General features: G+C 40.7%; 2 protein-coding genes across 10 annotated transcripts in view; one reads left to right on the top strand and one right to left on the bottom strand.

Moving 5' to 3' along the window:
* Window positions 1-8253, bottom strand: part of CEP170 (centrosomal protein 170) — a 137994-nt gene extending 129741 nt beyond the window's left edge. For all 6 annotated transcript variants that reach the window (XM_060090906.1, XM_060090908.1, XM_060090910.1 and 3 more), the window contains exon 1: window positions 8004-8253. The gene's annotated coding sequence lies outside the window, so the exon portion shown is untranslated. The remainder of the gene's footprint in view (window positions 1-8003) is intronic.
* A 739-nt stretch (window positions 8254-8992) lies between these two features.
* SDCCAG8 (SHH signaling and ciliogenesis regulator SDCCAG8) overlaps window positions 8993-13275 on the top strand; it is a 274761-nt gene continuing 270478 nt past the window's right edge. For all 4 annotated transcript variants that reach the window (XM_060090899.1, XM_060090898.1, XM_060090900.1 and 1 more), the window contains exon 1: window positions 8993-9176. In XM_060090899.1, the coding sequence (XP_059946882.1) occupies window positions 9110-9176 (67 nt within the window). In that variant the 5' untranslated portion in view covers window positions 8993-9109. The remainder of the gene's footprint in view (window positions 9177-13275) is intronic.

Genomic DNA, 13275 nt, shown 5'->3' with positions numbered 1-13275 from the left:
TAATTACTCTCAAACTCTCAACCTAAGCGATGTCTTCCAGTCCTAGAGCTTTAAATATGGTCTACTGGTGATGCTTAAAATTTAAATATCTTCAGTCCCAACCTCTCCTCTGAAATCTAGACTTGAGTATTCAACTGCCTACTTGATTATCTCCACTTGGACATTTAATAGACATTTCAAACCTAACATGTCCAAAACTCTTGATTTTTTAAAACCAGAACCTAATAACTCACTATCTCCACCACTACCACTCTAGTCTAAACCATTAGCACCTCAGTTTAAAGTATTCCAATTGTCTCAACTCATCTCCCTGTTCCCATTCTTTTCCCCTCCAGTCTATTATCCACAAAACAGCCAGAACCATATTTTAAAAATGTAAGCCAATTCTTTTGTCACTCCCCTTCTCAAAACACTCCAATGAACTCTCAAGGCATTTTAAACAAAGTCAACCAATACAATCTCTATCCAACCTCGTTTCCTCCTATTCTTCCTTCCTCTTGCTCACTCATCTCCAGCCAGTGGCCTCTTTGTTCTCTGAATTCATTCATCCCACTCCTGTCCAGGACCAGAGCACTCTCCAACCAGATATCTACATGGTGTGCTTCCTCACATAATATAAGTCTCTGCTAAATGACACCTTCTCAAAGAGTGGTATTCCCTAACCAGCCACTAAAATAGTAGCTCTCAATATGCCTCTTTTTTTGTATAAAGAGGCTATCTTTAGTGTAAAAGGAGGTAAGTAGGTTAAAAATATATACTGTATTTACTTAAACTGAAAACAAATTCACGGGAAGGATACATGAAAAGTTACCTATTAACTCAGCAGATAAGGTAGATGGGTGGGAGGATTTTTCACATTGTTTGTTTTTAAAATATCGTTTGATTTTTTTTGAACCATTTTAATATTATTTGAATGTCTGTTTAAAAATAAATAAAAAATAGCAGTCCACCACTCTCTATTTCTTTACTCTAATTTATTTTTACTCACAGCATCTACACTTACTTGACTTCATATCATATAATTATATAATTATCCATATCTCCACCAGACAGTAAGCTTCAACCAACTCCCTTAGTACTAGAGAATATAATGATTTTCTCCTTAACTAAAAACAAAACATTGAAATGGTTTTCATTATCTTTGTGTCACCTTTTTCCTCCAGCACACTTTATTTATATAACTTTTATTCTATTTATAAATTTGCATGGTATGTCCTTGGCTATATCCAATACATGCACAAGATGAAGACATAAGAGGGCTTGCTTGTTAAATTTGTAAATGTCAAAAAGCCAGGAAGAGAAGCTAATCCCTTGGATGACAGAATCATTATTCAAGAAGGTTTCAAGGACTTCCCTGGTGGCACAGTGGTTAAGAATCGCTTGCCAAAGCAGGGGACACAGGCTCAAGCCCTGGTCCGGGAAGATCCCACATGCCCCGGAGCAACTAAGCCCGTGCACCACAACTACTGAGCCTGCGCTCTAGAGCCCGTGCTCCGCAACAAGAGAAGCCACCGCAATGAGAAGCCCACGCACCACAATGAAGAGTAGCCCCCACTCACCACAACTAGAGAAAGCCTGTGCGCAGCAACGAAGACCCAACACAGCCAAAAATAATAAAATTTTAAAAAAGATCTCAAGTTTTAACTACACTCCAGTAGATGATAATTAAAAGGGTTAAAGGTACATATTGCTTAAAAAACATCATCTACGTGTATATACAGAATGGGAAAGATTTTAACATACAAAAGATGTGGGTTTATGTTGCCTACATCAGTGATTTCCAGACAAATTTTTCAAAAAACAAAATAGGAAACTACAAAGGTGGCCTCTCCCGTTGCGGAGCACAGGCTCCGGACGCGTAGGCCCAGCGGCCACGGCTCACAGGCCCAGCCGCTCCGCGGCACATGGGATCCTCCCGGACAGGGGCACGAACCTGCGTCCCCCGCATCGGCAGGCGGACTCTCAACCACTGCACCACCAGGGAAGCCCCAAAAGACTAACTTTTTATTGCTTATGCAAAAACACAAAAACAAAACCCGAAGACAAATATCTAAAGAAACTTACCGACTACTAACACTATCATTTCATAAAAAAAGGTTATTTTAACATTAGAAAAGTAGAAATACAGAATGTAAAAAACAAAAAATTCCTTGAATTGGATAAATATAACTTGAAAAGCCACATAACATTTTTCTCTCATTTTTTTGCTTAGAACTGGCAAGACATTACTGTTGTTAGAGTTAATGAAATTTTAGACCATAAACACAAGTGTATCGCTTGAATCAAGAAAAGGGGTAATTTCACTACACTGCATTCAGACCACAACTGCAGAACTAAAGCTGGAAACAGAATCAGGACAAAAAAGAATAGCACTGGGCTTCCCTGGTGGCGCAGTGGTTGAGAGTCCGCCTGCCAGTGCAGGGGACATGGGTTCGTGCCCCGGTCCGGGAAGATCCCACATGCGGCGGAGCGGCTGGGCCCGTGAGCCATGGCCACTGAGCCTGCGCGTCCGGAGCCTGTGCTCTGCAACGGGAGAGGCCACAGCAGTGAGAGGTCCGCGTACCACAAAAAAAAAAAAAAAAAATAGCACTGACAAAACTGATTGTATCTAGTGATAGAGATGAGGAAAGTAAAGGAAACTGTATCACATGAAATTGTAGGGGTTGTAGTATTTAATTTAGAAGAGGGAGAACTTAACAGAGACCCAATATATTGAGAAAAACCTTACTGTATCTTACTCTTAAAGACAGAACTGCAACCAACGGAAGAAGTTACACAGTAAAGCAGATACTAGCTCAGTTTAGTAAAATCTTTCTGTTACATTTTTCAAAAGTGAAATTACCATCCTATGCCCATTTTTTCATGCAAGTGTTTCTCATGGAAAAGCTGGACTCAATAAGATCTCAGGGATATTAGTAGTAAGCAGCACATTGTTTGAGATGATTTCTAAAGTCTCCTCTAATTCTAAAATTTTGTGAATTAGAAGGGAATAAATATTGCCTTTTATAACTTACTGAAAAAGATGAGTGGAAAGAATTTGGGCTTTAGTCAAAAAGACAAATGTTCAGTTATAGGCTTTACCACTTAATAATGTGTGACAGAGAGGCAAAATTATTCACTAACTCTGGACCTTAAGTATTCTGAACTTTAAATGTAAAATAATACCATACTTACACAACTGCTGCATGAATTATGCATAGACACACACAATGTCTGGCACTTAGTAAGTGCTTAATACATAGTAGATATTACTCACTTATTCAGTAAATAATATGTTCCAAAGGATAATATTTTCTATTATTTATTAGCCATTTATATACTTAAATAAGGACTTACTCTCTGCTGTCTCGTTCTTTGCTTTTCAAACCTAAGCAATGCACGCTTAGGATTCATTTCCACTTCCATGCTTCACATAATCTCTATTGGATGAAAGAAATTTTCATAACCTTGCTTTTGTTGGTTTCCTTTCTACCTTTGACACAAAAGTGGGGTTTACTTTTAATACATGTCAACTATGTCATTCATTTTGGCAAAAGAATTTATAATATACTGTTGCATAATCATTTCAACTAAACTGGACTATATATCCAGTTTAATCAAGCCTACTACCAGACAGATGTTTTCTTACTCTTTTAGATAGCCCACACTGGCTACCTCATTGGTGAGCACTTCTCTCAAGAAATATCTGAGTAAATAAAGACCCATTTCACCAAGGGTAGTTATTAGAAATCTTGGTTATTAACAAAAGTTTACGAAATAAAAATAGTCTGAGGTTTCTCCCCATTAGATGAAACCCATTCCTTACTGAAACATATCAATACTTAATGCTCCAGCCAATATTATCTACCCACCAAAATTTTTCAGATGGTATTTAATTCTTTTTTTTCTTATACTTGCAAAATAATTGACAACTATACAGATATTTTAGTTGGCAATTTAGTATCATGCTGTCTGTTAGATATTTATTAGAACAGTGTACTGCTTAACCCCCCAATGTTCATGATAAAGAAGAAAAAATATCACTACAGAATTTTGTTGAATAAAAAACATGTTGACAAGTTTAAACATATACAGTATTCAGTACTAGATGAATGATATCAGATGCAACAATAAAACTAGGGTGTTTTTTTGGGGTTTTTTTGCGGTACGCGGGACTCTCACTGTTGTGGCCTCTCCCGTTGCGGAGCACAGGCTCAGTGGCCATGGCTCACGGGCCCAGCCACTACGCGGCACGTGGGATCCTCCCGGACCGGGGCACGAATCCGTGTCCCCTGCATTGGCAGGCAGACTCTCAACCACTGAGCCACCAGGGAAGCCCAATAAAACTAGTTTTGGGGTCTTTTTTTTTGAAGTGATAAAAGGAAACAAGAAACTGATACTTGTAACAAATAAATCCCTAAGCATAGAATTGTTAAAAGCACCTTGATATTTACATTAATAGACATAACGGATGATAATTTTACAGTGTAAAGTTGGAAAATGTGCAGATGGTTATTTACTTCCATACAAAGTAATTTTAGCACACCACGAAATTTAACAGTAAAATACATTTCAAGTTTGATTTAATATAATTCCACATGGTGAATTACAGATTACTTTTTTTTTTTTTTTTTTTTTTTTTGCGGTATGCGGGCCTCTCACTGTTGTGGCCTCCCCCGTTGCGGAGCACAGGCTCCGGACGCGCAGGCTCAGCGGCCATGGCTCACGAGCCCAGCCGCTCCGCGGCATATGGGATCCTCCCAGACCGGGGCACGAACCCGTATCCCCTGCATTGGCAGGCGGACTCTCAACCACTTGCGCCACCAGGGAGGCCCCAGATTACTTTTTAAGTAAATTGAAATTTAAGAGATATACTAATTCTTTTTTAAAAGTCTACTAAAATACAACTAAAAATAGAACTACCATATGACCCAGCAATCCCATTACTGGGCATACACCCTGAGAAAACCATAATTCAAAAAGAGACATGTGGGCTTCCCTGGTGCCGCAGAGGCTGAGAATCTGCCTGCCAATGCAGGGGACACGGGTTCGAGCCCTTGCCTGGGAAGATGCCACATGCCGCGGAGCAACTGGGCCCGTGAGCCACAACTACTGAGCCTACACGTCTGGAGCCTGTGCTCCGCGACAGTGAGAGGCCCGCGCACCGCGATGAAGAGTGGCCCCGCTCGCTGCAACTAGAGAAAGCCCTCGCACAGAAACGAAGACCCGACACAGCCAAAAATAAAATAAAATAAATAAATTTAAAAAACAAACAAAAAAAGAGACATGTACCACAATGTTCACTGCAGCACTATGTACAACAGCCAGGACATGAAACCAACCTAAATGCCCATCGACAGATGAGTGGATATAGAAGATGTGGCGCATATATACAATGTAATATTACTCTGCCATAAAAAGAAATGAAATTGAGTTATTTGTAGTGAGGTGGACACCTAGAGTCTGTCATACAGAGTGAAGTAAGTCAGAAAGAGAAAACCAAATACCATATGCTAACACATATATACGGAATCTAAAAAAAAAAAAAAATGGTACTGATGAACCTAGTGGCAGGGCAGGAATGAAGATGCAGACATAGAAAATGGACTTGAGGACACAGGGGAGTGGGGGTGGGAGGGCAAAGCTGGGGCAAAGTGAGAGTAGCATCGACATGTATACACTACCAAATGTAAAATAGCCAGTGGGAAGCAGCAGCATAACGCAGGGAGATCAGATCGGTGCTTTGCAATGACCTACAGATGTGGGATAGGGAGGGTGGGAGTGAGGCTCAAGAGGGAGGGGATATGGGGGTATATGTATGCATACAGCTGATTCACTTTGTTGTATAACAGAAACTAACACAGTATTGTGAAGCAATTATACTCCAATAAAGATCTATTAAAAAAAAAAGTCTATTAAAATACAATTAAGGGATAAAAAGTATAAGACAACAAAAAAGCACTTTATGGCAAAATCAACTTAATAAAAGAGCACAAATTCAATTTTAATAAAAAAGTTCAACATGAATTATTTCCTCAAAAAGTAAGCTCTTGTTTAAGCTGAAAATAATAAAATTCATTAATTGAAGAAAACTGAACTTCATGGGTTCTTGTTATGTAGCAATTTCATTTTTCAGAGTTTATAGAGTTGATCATATTATAAAATACTACCGAATAGCAGAAAATATTATTAAAATATGGTTACTGATAAGAAGTGGGGAAAAAATTCCAACAGTTTCCATTTTTATGAAAAGCCCATATTAAGACATCTCTTCCTATATCAGTAAGTTAATTTATAAAACTATAGTTCCACTTCATTAGAATTATTACTTTCACATCAAAAGAAAAAGACTAGACTAATACAACTATGAGGTATCAATGAACTTGATTGTCACAGACAACTCAAAGAGCAGGCAGAGAAGCTTTCCATAAATTTTCACAGGGTTGGGGGACTAGGGGACACAGCTGAAAAGAGCACACTGTAGAAGAGACCTTGGTTTTATTTGACTCTGCCTTTCATTAGCAGTTTGGCTTGGACAGCCAAGTCAGTTAACTTTCCAAGTTTTAATGTCTTCCTCTTTCTCTGTCAAATGCATTTAGACTCTTCAGTTTTAAAACACCAAAATTCTACAATATCTGCAAAGTTAGGAAAAAGTAAAAGCAGCACTGGTTTTACTTTTTAAAAAACAATGGCAGAAAAATACAAAATGGTTTGTAACTTGCAATGTAGTATTTCCAGAGCTGAATTCCTAAATCATTGCAGCATACCCAGCTAGGGTTATATCAGCGAAGATCTGGATACCGTATTCATAATGTCACTCTCTCCTCTCACATCATTCCTCCACCTGCTCCTCCCCATCCGGCTTCAATCTCTCTTTTGCTTGTTTTAACGCCAGCAAACGGTTGTAAGCTTAATAATCAAATCATTTTAAAAGATATATTTTCAATCAAGTATGTTATCTTCACCACATTTCTCCCAACTGGGTGAATTTTCATTAAGAGAATAAAAATATGAATAAAAAATTCAGAAAGAGAAATGTACCAGGCCTATGTTTTATTTTGAATGCTTAAAAAACAAAACGGAAAGATGTATCCTAACCTATTCCCTTAGGAACGTGAATGCGTTACCCACTCTATGAAAAAACATTCTGCTGGTTCATTTTCCTGCTACACAAACAGCTTCGTCGTCAGGCCCTTCCTGGTCCATTCTTCATCGTGAGCTAGTAATTTTATACTGATCACCTTGGCAATGTTTGGACAGGCACTGTCCTTGTCTTCCAGGAGCTTACATTCTCCAAGTACTCCGCTAAACACTAAAAAAACAGATACTATGACTTAGGGTACAAATCCTACATCTTCCCGCCCCTTGTTAGGCAGCTGCTAATTTTTCTTTTCCTTACATAAAATGAAGGGACCCATACCAAAGCCCACATTTGAATCTCAGGACAATGAAGTCGACAGGAAGCTACTCTCTCCTCCCCCGGGTTACTACAGAGCCACAGACTGAGCGGGTGCTGTCGCCTGGCGGGGTACGTGACACCACGTCTTCCACGCCCTCCCAACGCGTCCGAAAGGCTCCTCGCCGGACCACCCCAAACCGCCCCACACACCAAAACCAACCACACAAAAAGAAACGACATTGGGAGCTGCTCCGATCGGGAAAACCCCTTCTCCAGCAGCAGCGCAGCCATTCCCTCCGCTGCTCCGCCCGCACCCCTGCAAACTGCTGGGGCGGAGGGGGCTGCACAAAGCCAGGAGAGCCAGAGACGATTCAATACGTGGACACTTGCAGGGGAAGCCGGGACGCAGCGCCCGGGGACGCAGGGTTGGGGGGCGGTGGGAAGAAGGGGCGCCCCCGCCGAGTCCCAGGTCCAGGGCGGGGGCGGTGCGCGAAGCCTCAGGGAAAAGCCCCTCGCCGCCGGCCCGCAACCCCTCCCGCCGCGGGCCGCGCCCGAGCCCCCGCTGCAAACCCGAAGAGAAGGATGTGGAAAGGCGGAGGCGAGGGCATCGGAGCGCATCACTTACCCCTCACTGCTGAGAGGGACCGGACGGGGGGGCGGGGCGCACCGCGTCCCGTGAGTCTCTCGCAAGCGTCCTCCCTCACCCTGTCGTCGTCGCCGCCGCCGCGGTCGAGCTCTCGGCCCCTCGGCGCCCTTGGGCAATAATGTTATTCCGCACACGCGCCGCACATACCGGTAACAAGGAGCGGCCGCCCAGTGCGCAGGCGCCCGGGGAGAGGAGCCCAGCCCTACCCCTGGTTGGTCCGGCCCAGTCCCGGCGAACTCCTACTGCGCAACCGCCAAGCACAGACAATGAAAAGGGGTTGTGCGGGGTGGGGGGGGTGGGGTCTCACCCACAGGCCTCTCCAGCTGCCGACTGCGCAGGCGTATACCAAAGACCAGCTTCAACAATGAAGTGGACCGGGCTTTAGCTGGGACCGCAACTGGCAAGGACTACAGTTCCCAGCCGGCAGTGCGCCAACTCCAAACTGTGGTCGGGTCGCTGGGCGTGCTAAGATTGGTAGTGTCAGCCGCCTTCACGATCTACGCTGTTAAGGAGATTCAGAGCTTCTTTTTTTGAGAATTTATTTCGCGTTGTTGGCAGATGTTGCGGCTGAAGGGTTTTGAGCTTGTTATTTGCGTTCTTGAGAAGGCTCAAGGATCAACAGCATATAAGCGAATTTAGAAGAGTAAAGGCTTTCAGTGAGCCCTTTCTGTCAGTTAGGTGGTCCAGACAGCAGAATGGGATGAAGGCAGGACTAAGCCTGGCCGGGGTACAGAAATGGGCGGAGCCTCCAAGGAGTCTCTTGGCAACCGGAACTTGCCTCCAAACCGCCAAAGCTTGAGCTTGGAGCGCGTTGCCCTCTGGGAATTGTAGTGTCATTGGGAGGGCTCTTAGGAGCTTCGACACTGTAGGCCCGGACACTGCGGACTACAACTTCCGACGTTCACCACGAGGGCCCGTGGGTGGGAAGAGGCCGAAGAGCTCAGTCCGGGATTCTGTGCTCCCCAGCGACAGCAGCAGCAGGAAGTCGGTGGGCCCCTTCCGGGGGCTGAGGCCACTTGCTCTCCGAGGGGAGAACACTGGACCCTTCCCCATACAACTCCTATCTCTGGGCCCCGAGTGTGTTCATGGCGAAGTCCCCGGAGAACTCTGCCCTGGAGGAGATTCTGGGGCAGTATCAACGGAGTCTCCGGGGTGAGTTGCTCGGAACCTCTGTGCCCTAAGCCCCTTGATAGCAGGGCCTAATGGGCGGGAGCTGACCGGGGGCGTTTCCTAACACCTTGGTTCGGCCCTAGCCAGAACGCAGAGGAAGAAGATGGATGTTGCTGTGGAAAGATTAAATAGTTGTGTTTGTTTTTACGTTTAAGCAACGTTGTTTCCCTTGATTCCCATAGTTACCTGAACCAACTGCCTGATCTTTTCTTGGGCATCTTTTTTACCCGGCGCCCGCAGAAACTCTTGGACGGCTCAATGCCAGTTTTGCCTAGTTCCCATACTTTATAATCCAGTAAATTCCTGATGCGCTCTTTTTACACATTCAAATTATGGTGTAGTGGATTGAATGTGATTTATTGGACCAGGAAAAAAACCCCACTAATAATTATTTTAATCACAACAGCTTTTATTTAGTGGTCTAGGCTATTTCATACATTAAATTACTTAAAACTTACAATCTTGTGAATGTCCCTCTTCTACACATGGGGAAATAGAGGTGCAAAGAGGTTAAGTTAGGCCAAAGCCAACACAGCTAGTTAGTGACAGAGCCAGGTATTAAATTCAGTCAGGCCCGTCTGCCTTAAAAGCCTATGTTTTTCTTTATTAATCATATTACAATTACTATTACTGAAACTTTTTAGTTAATTCAGGTTTTAATACTATAGTACCCTATGGGTAGCTGAAGAAGTGATATACTTGTAGATAGCTCTATCATCTTGAACATCATATATAACATCTAGAAACCTCATTTCTCTTATTTTAAAGTAGAAGCTATGATGTTGTCTACAGGGTTCTTGTGAGGAGCAAATAATTCATGTAAAGCAGTGATTTTCAGGCTTTTTTTTTTAAATCTTAGCCATAAGTAAGAAATGTATTTGGTATGGGACATAGACATATAGACTAAAAGAAAAGTTTCATTAAAGAATATTTATTCTACTAGATGTAATTCACCCTACTTTCTGTTCTTTTGCATTTTCTTAACCATTTAGGCTATGACCAACAGCTTAAAAAATATTTAAAGCATTTAAAACACTGACTCATTTATTTAGTGCCTATTATATGTTAGACATACCAAATGCTGGAGGTACCATAAGGAACTAGACAAAGTGACTGTCCTCAGGGAGCCTCTGGATTAATGCAGTGAAGCATGATAAACAAAATAATTACAGATTACTATGATAAAAAAGAAGGGTGAATATCAGTGCTTGGCACATAAGCACTCATTAAATGTTAGCTGCTATTTATAATTGGTACTTGTAGCAAAGTGAAGATTTTTCAAGGAGATTAGCAAATGTATCTTCTAGTGAGTCTAGACTTTGAAAGGGTTATTATTTATTGTTTGATTAGCAAATTTATCTTCTAGTGAGTCTAGACTTTGAAGGGGTTATTATTTATTGTTTCCATCTGTCAACAGTGTTACAAACTATCAACATTCTCAGTATTCAAACTGCAAGAATAAAATAATTGGTCTGAATGAATACCTTCATCAGCCTACTGATGTTTCAAGAGCTGTTAGATACAGAAATAACCACTTGTAACTTTTCATTTGAAAGCAAGAAAAATACTGTGCACAATAATACCAGTGGCATTTAATTTTTGAGGTTGATAAAAAAATCTTGTTTTCCATTATGTTTCTCCTAGTGATTCTCCTCCTTTGACCTTAATTTGAACCTTTATTTAAGTATTAGAGGCTATTTAATATTAGACTTGATGCAGTAGTTAATTTCAAACTAATGTTATAGTACTATATTTAATACCCATGTTAATGCTTTCAGTAATTATAGTGAAGAGTTTTTATTCAAAGATAATTCATTTTAAAATAAATTTAAAATTTAGTGTTATAACAATATAAAGTAGTGAAAACATTTATAATCAAGAGCAAATAAAGCAGAGACAAAAGTTAGTTTGTTTTTTATTAATTTTTAGTGATAGTTTTAACAATGAATCAAGAAATGAAACTTGAAATTTTTCATGGGTTTTCAGGACTCATTTTATGGTTTGTTAAGTAGCATTATAATTTTTAGGTTTATTTAGTTTATATAATAGCTTATGGAAGGAAACAAAACAGAACTAATATAGAAGTGAAGCATGATCAGAAGTTCTTCACTTCACACGTATAAATTACCACTCTTAGATAGGATAATTCCCTTTAACGTCAAAATGTGTCTTTCTGAATAAACACAGTATGGTGGCATTATTTTGTATACGAAATTTCATTATTTTAAGCGTTTTGTGCCTAATAACTTGAGAATTGTGTTACTATGCAGTCAGATAAAATGCAATTTAAAGTTCTTTTGTTTTGTTTTGGTTTTGTCTATCCACCATTACTTCCCCAAAATGGCTTGTCTAGTTCATGCTTAAAGAAAAGGTAATAGGTATTCTTGCTCTTTCCTCACAAGTTATTCCTCTGGTTTCTAAATAACTGTACATGTAATCATTACTAATTCTTTCAGTTGTATTTAGCAAGGAAGTGGGCATATAAAAATGCAAAATGCTTTTATAATTTTCCCATGATAGTCTCTCATTTTATATAGCTTTTCCTCATTTCTTTACTTGAAACACAATTTTTGGTACTATTGTAGTATATGAAGAATTTGAAGTTCTGATGTGTAAAGCAGAGTCAATGTTGCTTTCTTGCTTTTAAAACTTAAGAATTCTTGCCTCTCCTTGAGTTTGATGACCCTAGAGCAGCCATGGAAGTAGAGAGCCCAACTGCAGGCTCTATGCTCACCTCTTATTCTTTCCCTGACACCTTTCAGATGTAGTCACCCTCTAAGGATAACTTCTGCTTTGGATTGTCTGTGCCCCCACTGTAAGAATTGGACTGGTTGAAAGACTTCTTCAAAGTAAGAGATCTGGCAGAAAAACTAGAAAACTTCATTGCCCCACAGATCTGTAATATTATTCCTACATAGTAGATGATCTGAAAGTTTTCAGTGCGGTATAAAGTGGGCATATCCCAGGTATCCTGGGAGTCACAGAGTTTAATCTAGAACCAGAAGTGACTTGGGAGGTATTCTGGCAATATGGTTAGGTGTTCATTCACTCTTGGCATCTAAAATTCAAGACTCACAGAATTATATTGATAACTGGGCAGAATAGCAACTACCCCTCCTCTAATTTAAATTCAACACATCATAGTGCAAGGTCATGAGGTATAAAATAAACTAATTTATAGCCAAGAAAGGGTCAGGGAAACCAGAATAACAGGAACTTCAGGCTGTTTTAGATTTTGTACACTTGAATGTAGGGATATGATGTTAGAAAGAAGGAGAGAACTTGTTAGAAATTCAGTGTCCCAGCCTTAACAACTGAATCACGTTTCGTCTATTGCTGCAGTGTTAGCTATGGATACAGTTTTATACCTGTATACATGACTCACCTATTCTCCAACTTTCTGGCCACCTTTGATTGAGTGGGCATAAAGAAATGGAACAAACTTATACCGAGACAGGAATACATAATTTACTTTCTATATACATTTTATATGCTGATTCCTCCTTTTTCTTTCAACATTTTGGTGTTTTAGACTCTAGATTGAATTTGTGGAAGAGTATGATATATTCAGAGAAGAGAATGTGGAACTAGGATCCAAGTTACAACTCTTACTGTTGCTTTTCTAATAACCATCTCTTACCTTAGGCAAGTTAATAAACTGTTCTTGGATTCTTGTTTCCTCATCTGGAATATGAAGAGTTTGGACTAGGTGGAGAATTATTGCCTTTAGGAGCCAAGCAGATGGCAAAATATGTGATGGAGTCAGTGGAAGACACTAGGGAATGATGAGGCTCTGGCCAAACTGGGCATTTTATGCTTTTCCTAAAAACATTCCAGTTACTTTCTTGCTCCCTCCCTCTTTTTTCCTTCCCTGTCTCTTATTCTTTTCCCTTTGTCCTATACTGTGTGGGTCAAGCAAAACACATGAGAGCTTGGTTTGCCTTTAGGCACTACCTCAGACCCCTGGATCTGTAATGTCCCTTCTATCAACACTGGATTGGAACACATGAATGATAATGGTTCTGTTTCTGTCTTGTAAAAATGAGAGTAAGGAACTAGGTTCATAGAAAGTGACAGGTTG

The sequence above is a fragment of the Mesoplodon densirostris genome, chromosome 2 (assembly GCF_025265405.1).
Source record: "Mesoplodon densirostris isolate mMesDen1 chromosome 2, mMesDen1 primary haplotype, whole genome shotgun sequence".
In the NCBI taxonomy this organism is placed as follows: domain Eukaryota; kingdom Metazoa; phylum Chordata; class Mammalia; order Artiodactyla; family Ziphiidae; genus Mesoplodon; species Mesoplodon densirostris.
The sequence above is the reverse complement of the archived record's forward strand: the minus strand, read 5'-3'. Positions and strand labels throughout refer to the sequence as shown.